Genomic DNA, 9,267 nt, shown 5'->3' with positions numbered 1-9,267 from the left:
ATATTATGTAAAACTGCCGTTTCGGCGTTTAATAAACAATAATAATAATAATAAGTAGTCGATTAATAACTCCAGATCTTCATTCGAACCGCCGATGACAGCATCAATAAATTGTTGAAAATATTTCCGATTATTTACTGTTAGGTACAAAATACAAAAATCAATGTCATGTGATGGGCGACTCCGGGGTCAATATCAATACAATCATAAATTTAATTTAATAAATTGATGCAATCGCATCACAATTTCATTGGAAAGAACATTGAATACCTAACCTAATCTACAATATTAGAACTTCACCGATAAATTACCTAACGAATTTTCATCAATCGATTTTTGATTTCGTTGTAATGATCAATATCCCTAGACACTCAACATTTTCACCAAAACTTAAAATGACCATTTTCCATACAATTTTAAAACTATTTTGACTTTTTTTTGACCTAGAAAATATGATTTTAAATTAGTGCGTGTGCCGTGTAAAATATTTTACGTCCAAAATGTTCAATGATATTCTATTCTATAGAAAGTTTACGGAAATGATACATACCGAAGTAACACAATAAAATATTCAAAACGCAGATTTAAGCCATTGTTAAGTTGAAAATATTCATACATTGTGTTAGGTACAACTTATACGCGAGATGGAAAATATTATCCACGTTTGTGTACTATGTACGACAAAAAACATGAGAACAAAAATGAAGTCATTATTGTCGAATTTCTTAAACTTGGAAGACTATAAAGTAATAATACAATATTAAAAATTAATATAATATGAGTATAGATGCTCTATAATAGTGTTAATACGCATTAAAATCTGAATTTGAACACCATAATGCTAAAAGAATGACTGTTCGCTAAGTAGTGATAATTTATAATAGGTATATAGGTACCTAATACAATTTTATAATAAAACACTTTAGACGGAACAGCGGTTTTAAATTTTGTCACAACGATATAACTCCATAGTAGCTATACTTAATATAATAATATAATCTAACAATCATGATAGTATACTCGAATATATAACTATATTATTAGTTATACCATTTGTTAACACACGACAAGCAACAAATGTAATGAAAAGAATCCTTGTTTTTAATGTTTTCTGGTTGAAAGGACCTAAGCATGTTAGATTTTCTAATCCTGATTCCTGATATTAATACTATTTCAACAGAACTATTAAATTTGTTATACCTAATGACTAATGAGTGTCAGAGTGTAAAACTTTTTTTTTGTCTTCCTCTTAACACCATTGGCCCAGTGTATAGAAGAAATTATCTGAATTATGTTGCTTTCCAAAATTCAATTTCTTCTAATGATTTAGGTAATCTACAAAATTCTGAAGGGAACATACTACCTATATACATTTTTATACTGTAATCCGCCTTCTTATTTCCAGTGAAACTTTTTTTATTTACAATGATTTGGCCAATATGTTATTACGAACATTTGTCGATGATTATTATAACTTGTACGATAAGCAATATATTAGTTATAACGTCCATGATCTAATTCATCTACCCAATTTCGTAAAAAATCACGGGCCTCTTGATTCATTTAGTTCATTTAAGTTTGAAAATTATCTACAATTTGTTAAAAAAAGTTATAAAAATTCTAAGTACTTGTTACAAGATATATATAATCGCGTAATAGAACACAGGTATGTTCAAATAAATGCAATAAAAAAAAATGCATATCCCATTTTTAAAAAAGAAATATCGTTTATGATGATTTTTATAAGTATAACCCATTTATAACATATTATGAATACAGAACAATTTATAATAAGTTCGATCAAATCAAAAGACAAATACTTTATTTTATATGACAAAAGTATATAGTTTTTGTACAACAGATTAAAAAACATTCAAGTAGTGAACTTATATTAGACGTACCTATGTACATTTAAGAGGTTGCTACGTGCATTTGTTGTCTCCGTCTTACACACGTACGACATAGCAAATTTTCGTTCACTAGTTTCAATAGTGTGCTGTTAGTTTTTATATTAGAGTGATTTGACCTATTATCAATTTTTTAGATAATAACTTTATCTGTGCTTAAACGTTGGCTTTTATACGATATTTAAATTTTCAAGCGAGATATGAGCATTTTTAATTTTTGATATTTCCCATACCCATATCTTAATTAAAAATAAAAATTTCGAAAAATCGGCAACGTCTAAGCATAGATAATGTTCTTACCTAAAAATTTAATAATAGGTCAATTCACTCTAATATCAAAACTAACAGCACACTAATGAAACTAGTGAACGTAAATTTATCAAAATCTGGTATGTCGTACGTGTGTAAGACGGAAACAACTACTAATGTATGGGTAGCGTCCTCTTAATAGATTTTTTCAAATGTCAAATAACCTAATTTTTTCAACTACTGTTGGCTGTTTTTATGTAATTACTGATAAGTGATAACATTTCTATTCAATTTGAGATTAAATTAGATCAAATAAAATTTAAATGTTTTTTTATTCCAACTTCTGATTCAAAAGCTGTGGTTATAGGTTTTTGTTATACGCATGTACACGCATAGAAATAATGGAGTTGATTTTACTTATGTCAAGGTATTCAATGTGTGATTATTAAATTAAGATCGTAATGTGGTTTAAATAATGGAAATGAAGATTTGAATTAAATAATATTGTTTAACAACATCCATGTTTTAAATAACAAAAATTAAAAACATTTCAAAAGTAAAATATATTTAAATCAACTTTTATTAAGTATTCGGTTTTAGTAATTTTCTTGTTAATTTTACTTAATTGTAGGAGTTGGATAAACAAATCTTAAATTGAGTTTTCTGTAGCTTATAATAAATTATAAGTGTTAAAACAACATTTGTATATTTAATACAAACAATATACCTATTCCATAGAATAGTTGATTTGAAAGTTGACATTATTGTTAAATCAACACTATTTAGTGTTATTCTGACTATCTAAATGTTAATGTGACGCCCTAGCAATCTAAATTTAGATTTGACCACAGGGAAATTACTTTTTCCAAAGACTTTGGACAGTTTTTATGATCAATATATTTACGACTACGTAGTTCGGCGCGTTTTGTATTTTCAATTTTCATTTCATTTACAATTATACATATACGATTCATTTCTTCTCTCTGACCGATGTGAATCTATTACTCAAAACGGTATACCAAATAATTAATAAATTACTTTATTTTATAATAATATATTAAATCAAATTTAATTATATTTTATCTATGGTATACTGGTATATAATAATTTTTATATCTGTATACAATACCAAATATCCATTACCCATATTATGTAAACGTTGATTATTATTATTTTCATCATTCCTTTAATATATTCCAATTTGCAATATGCTTACCTATTTTGTTATTAATTTATTTTATGCATAATTTGTTTTTATAAATATTAATTTATGTATTTATTTGTTAATTATAAAATTATAAAATAATAAATTAATAATTAATATTGTACTACTACAAAGTAATACAACAATCTGTTTTGTTAAATTAATTATTTAATTGCTTTTCAATACCCATACCCAAACAATATTATATTTTAAATATTGTATAAAACTCAGATAATGTATTTTTTACTATATGTATTTGAATATTATATTGGAAATATAGAATATAGTATTATCAATATAACAATACACTATACTACATTGTATACATATCTTTACATTTTACTTAAAATTTAAATATAGGAATACACACAATTATAGTTAATTATATGTTTATTATATGAACCATTTATTATAATTATAAATTATTATAAATTAGGAATAACACATCAATAAATGCATTAATTATTGTATACTGTACATATAATGGTCCAGACTCTGGATACTTTAAAGACAATATTAAAAGTAATAAAAACAAATTAATTTTTTTATTGATTTTCACTAGTTTATTGTTAACTCTTTTAACACTAAATGGTGCTTGAGCCAAATGGTATTTAATCCTTTCTTCCATCTCATTTTGGTCAACATGCTTTCCCTTTTTTTGATTTTTTACTGCATCTATAAACAAATAAAAATATGTAACTGGAGTTATAAATAAAGGTGATCCTATGAACTAAAAACTACAATTTAAATATTATTTTTACCAAAAATAACTGAACATAAATTCAGTTTGGAAATTTTTTTTTTTCTTTTTTTACCAGTCATTGAAAAATTAGATAATAAGTTGTCAGTAAACAGTTTATATAATATCCTTTTAATAATTGATTTTACACTGTTGCCTCCTAAATTTGACAAATCATTTACCTAAAATATATAATTGTATTAAGATTATTTAAGTATGTATAAAAAATGTAAATTAATTATTTGCCTTACCAAATAGTTACGTATATTTTTGTCATTTATTTTTTCTTCAATAACTTCAAGATATAGCATGTCATTTATTGGCCAGTTGAAATCATCTGCTAGGAATTCATCATTTGATGAACATGTCTTATTAATGCTGTCTTTTATGTTATTTGTTGTATACTCTAGATTAGAGAGAATTTCAATTTGTATCATACTTATATGTTTAATATCAGTTTGAAGATATACCATATTCCTCAATAAAGATTTTAACATTTTTTGAGTACCTATATAAAAAATTATCAATTGGATAAGTCATAAGTATAATCAATCATAAAATATTATAATAGAAGGTAGGTAATAAATAACTACATAGGCGCACATAGGGTGTGAATTTAGGGGGTGCTGGAATAATTTATGGTACACAGGTCCGTGGGGGGCTTTGCCCCCACACCCCCCCCCACCCCTAATACTATAATAACTACATTGCAATGATTATAAATTTGTATTTAAAATAAAAACAAATATTTAAATGTAATTATATTATAAGTTATAATATGATAATATGTAATCATTAATTATTAATGTTAAACAAGATTTAATTTCTTGTTTGATAATGCAAATTTTTGCAATATAATTTCCCCATCTATTTTATTGGTAAGATCTCTCTCAATGCTAAGCGTAGATAGTTTAGTAAATCTTTCTTGGCCCATACTGGTGCGTAACCAGTTTTTCAATCTACGCATGGCTGAGAAGGAGCGTTCACACGTTGAAGAAGAAATTGGAATTGTCATTCCCACTTGAACTAGTTTATAGACATTTGGAAACGAACTTTTATGACATTGATTTTTCAAGTCTTCAAATACAAAGTTGGCTGGTAGGCTATTCTTTAAGACCAGTATTTCTGCTGATAAACTAGTTGTTGATATTTTCAAAATATCCTGATATACATAAACAGATTTATATACTAATATTATTTCAAAAGATTTGACCATGCAATAAATATTTTAAATAGTTAGTTATTTTTTATCAAATATACCTTATAAGTGTTTATAAAACACAAACTATTTTGTTCATCCAAGTTAAAAAAGTTGTCCACAGATTCGGCCAGCTCTAAGCTTTCTTCCGAAAAACGTTTTTCTAAATTTATAATTATTGCATCAATTATTCTTAAATAAACTGTTGTACGCCAATATTCAATAGTGTTTGAAGTGTTATTTTCAGACTCTGCTCCTGTTCGATGACTCAGGGCATAATCTTGAAGTTTGGCTGGTTCACGACGTTTGCGAGTTTGTTTTTCTTTGGACACTATAGTCAGATACATACATAAATATTTTTTTAATAATACCTATTTCATTATAAAGACTTAGGTACTGACATTTTAAATGTATGTTTTATTTTATTTTATTTTATAAACATACAGTATTATTAAATAAAGCAATAATATATAATCCAAATAAATAATAAAGAACTAACCTTCGTTTGTGGATAGAATTGTCAATAGTATATTATTTTTATTTGCAAAATCTTGAACCTTTTGCCAAAATTTATCAAAAGCCTCATCAGAACGCAGATGTTTAAATGAAGCAATAACACCTTTAATAATTTTCCCAGAATTTCCCAGTGTAGCTTTTTTATTTTGAAGCTGATTGCTCAAGATATTAATGATGCAAAGTACATCATATAGAATGAAAATTATAACAATAAAGTTTTTTTTTGTTATTGAACTTAAAATGCCTGGAAAGTAATAATCGTTAAGCATGTCATTGTCAATTTGTTAGAAAATATTATTCTTATAAAATTAAAAATATTAACCTATTGCTTGAGCAACATCTTTGTCTGCCTGATCTTCAACTTCCTCTTTAAGTGCTTTAACAATACTTTCAAAATTATTTATAATAGATTCACAGTTTTTGTACCGGCATACCCATCGAGTATCACATACCCATATAACAGTTGTACTCTTAGATAGACCCATTTTTTTTTGAATTTCTATTAATTTAGTATTTTTTGATGGTCTTGACAAGTGTACATACACTGCTTCCAATATATTAAATGCAGCCTGAGCACTCTGTCCACATAAACAAACAAACATTTAAAATTAAGTCTCAAATTGAAGACATATATTATAGTTATAATTATTTATTACAAATAACAAACCTTAATGCTTTTGCATGTGTCAACAACCACTAAATTTAGGCGGTGAGCCATACAGTGAGTGTATACTGCAGCAGGATGTTGCTCTTTTATTTTAGCTTGAACGCCATTCATGTTCCCCGACATAACGCTAGCACCGTCATAGGACTGTGCTACAATGTTGACATTTTGTATGGATATTTTTTGTCCCTCAAAATATGCGTATATAGCTTCAACAATATTGTTTGCATTTTGTCCTTTTGACACGTCCACAAAGCCTAAAAATCGCTCATACACTTCCATTTCAACTGCATAGCGAACACATATTGAAAGCTGTTCTTCTTTGTGGATTCTAAAATAGTTATAATTATATTGACATTAAATATTTAACATTTTTACTTAATACTCACCTAGCTTCATCACACATAATAGCAAAAAAACCAGTTATAGAAATTTCATTTAAAATAGTTTCATTAATATGATTAGCACATAGTTCAATTAACTGTTCTTGAATTCTCCAACTAGTGTAGCTTATAGGTTGTTTATAAATCAAATGGAAATCTGGTACTGATTTTTCATAAAGGTTGCATAATTCCTTAAAATTCCCTAAACAATAACAAATGTTTATAGTTTTATACATACAAAAATATTATAGTATACATAATATATATGCATAATTTGTTTTATAATTATTAAAAGTGAAAATTGTATTTATCAAAGATTTTTTCTTACGCGAATGAATAAGATATGTGTATCATATAAGAAAATATAATAGGTACAGTTTATCTATATTATATCTGCAGTATGACTGTTTTATACATACCTTGATTTAAAGATTCAGTGTCTTCTAAATGGCCTCTAAAGGCACTACCCTGTTTTCCCAAGTATAATACTATATCAATCAAATGTAATATGTATGTACGATTTTTTTTAATCTGTTCTTGATGTCCAGAAGATAAATTCGACAAAACTGATCCAGATTTAAGACTTAAATTATATGATGCTAATTTAGCAACGCACGTCAGTTGACACAGGGATGTGTTGTGTTTTTTTAGTTTTTCATATAGCTATAAAACAAAGTATTAGGTTATAAACATGAAAAATATTCAAATATTTCTATTTAAATACTAATCAATATTGGTAATATTAATTAAAACTAATATAAACATATTATGTACTAATAGTTAATACTATAGTCTATAGTCTATATTTATTATTAAAGATGAATGATTAATTATTCATAAGTAATACCTAACTTAACTTACATAATATTGTATTAGATAAATATAGTATTAGTACTTATTTCATCAATTCATTGAAATATAAATAATTATAAGTAGATTGTTTTTTTTAAAAAACTGTAAATCACAATAATATTATATAGTTTTTAGTATAGTTATTATATTTTTTTTTATAGTTATTAGTCAAGTAATGACAAACAAACACATCATAAAGGAATAAACTATAAAAGTACAAAAATCTTACTTTTTGCCAGTTAGAAAAACCAATTGTCACCCAAGTATCTAAAGTATCTTCAGATTTGCCAAATACTCTGCAACAAAAACAAAATACGGCATCTATTTTAAGGCTATATTCCAACCACTCATACTGTTGGAAGTATGAACAACCAAATGACCGTTTTTGTTTTCCAAATTTTGTCATGGGATATGCCTATTTTAAATAAAATAATTTAGGTAATTAGATACAATTGGTTATTTGGTTATATTAAATAACAGAAAAAGTAACACAACAATGTATTACAATCAAATAAATATACTTTAATTATTTAATATAAGTGTATTTTTACAACAAATTATATTTTCAGTAGGTAGGTAAAAGTTTTAAATATTTTTAAATTTAATTTTTAATTAGCTAATTATTTAATATTTATTAAATACAATTATAATTCTTACCTGTAATTTGGGACGTACAGGTCCGGTTTGTAAATCACCCAAGTAATTTGTGACATCAATGGGAATTGAAATAAGTGTAGTACTCGTACATTGTGCAGACTGATCACTTTGTAACTAATTAAGTAGGTAATGAACCAAAAATATAATACACATAGGTATAGGTACCTACAAAAAAAGGTGCCTAGACTCCTAGTACCTAATGTAATATACTAATATAGGTATACCACAGAATAGATTAAATCTATTCTGTGCCTATCATTATTTAAATAATAATATATAAGTTTATAATATTTAATTGATATAAGAAATATTTATAATTTTTACTTACTGTAATATTTGTACTTAACAGAGGATCATCAACAAGTTCTTCGTTGTTACTCTGTTTACTTAATTGTGCCGGTTCGTCCAAAACTTTTGGATTCGGCTTCGTTCTTTTATTAAAAATACCAAAATGATTATAATATTATGTTGGGTAATTAACAAATAACAATACAAAATAGACTTTGAATAAAAAATCAAGCATATAAAATGTAAACAACTATGGCCAATGAATCATATCGGATATATGATTGGTAATAATATTTGTTATTCCGCAAACGGTTCAGTGTAATCCACTGTTTAAATATTAGTAAAAACCAAGTGATAACCAAAGTTATAAATAGAACATAATTTCGTAGCCACGACTGTCTAGCCAACCGTGAACAGTAGATAATAATAAGAATATAAAGTAAGATTAGATAAATGATAATATGATTTCCTATAATATTATGATTGCTGTTTATTGTTTAATGTTTAGACAAAAAATATGTGCAATCATACAATACTGTGAATTCATGAACTATAATATTATTGTCTATTTAAATAGATATTTATAATTATAATGGAAAAAAAAAATATC

General features: G+C 25.8%; 1 protein-coding gene across 1 annotated transcript; it reads right to left on the bottom strand.

The window, feature by feature from the left end:
* Positions 1–4,451: 4,451 nt before the first annotated feature.
* On the bottom strand, positions 4,452–8,063 carry LOC132935424 (zinc finger MYM-type protein 1-like). Its single transcript, XM_061001968.1, has 8 exons — positions 7,942–8,063; positions 7,280–7,523; positions 6,867–7,062; positions 6,481–6,808; positions 6,136–6,391; positions 5,797–6,057; positions 5,360–5,628; positions 4,452–4,607 (listed from the first exon to the last, which is right to left on the bottom strand). The coding sequence occupies exons 3-8, from the start codon at positions 6,881–6,883 to the stop codon at positions 4,590–4,592; spliced, it is 1,149 nt and encodes a 382-aa protein (XP_060857951.1). The 5' UTR covers positions 6,884–7,062; positions 7,280–7,523; positions 7,942–8,063; the 3' UTR covers positions 4,452–4,589.
* Positions 8,064–9,267: the final 1,204 nt, after the last annotated feature.

Source organism: Metopolophium dirhodum, chromosome 1 (assembly GCF_019925205.1).
Source record: "Metopolophium dirhodum isolate CAU chromosome 1, ASM1992520v1, whole genome shotgun sequence".
NCBI lineage: Eukaryota > Metazoa > Arthropoda > Insecta > Hemiptera > Aphididae > Metopolophium > Metopolophium dirhodum.
Note: the sequence above shows the minus strand (reverse complement) of the source record. Positions and strands in the feature narration are given on the sequence as shown.

Excerpts from the sequence above, each read along its gene's own strand:
- LOC132935424 (XM_061001968.1), bottom strand. Across the intron at positions 6,392-6,480 it reads ACACATGCAAAAGCATTAAG|AGTGCTCAGGCTGCATTTAA; the intron begins GTTTGTTATTTG and ends TTATGTGGACAG. Across the intron at positions 6,058-6,135 it reads AGATGTTGCTCAAGCAATAG|GCATTTTAAGTTCAATAACA; the intron begins GTTAATATTTTT and ends ATTACTTTCCAG.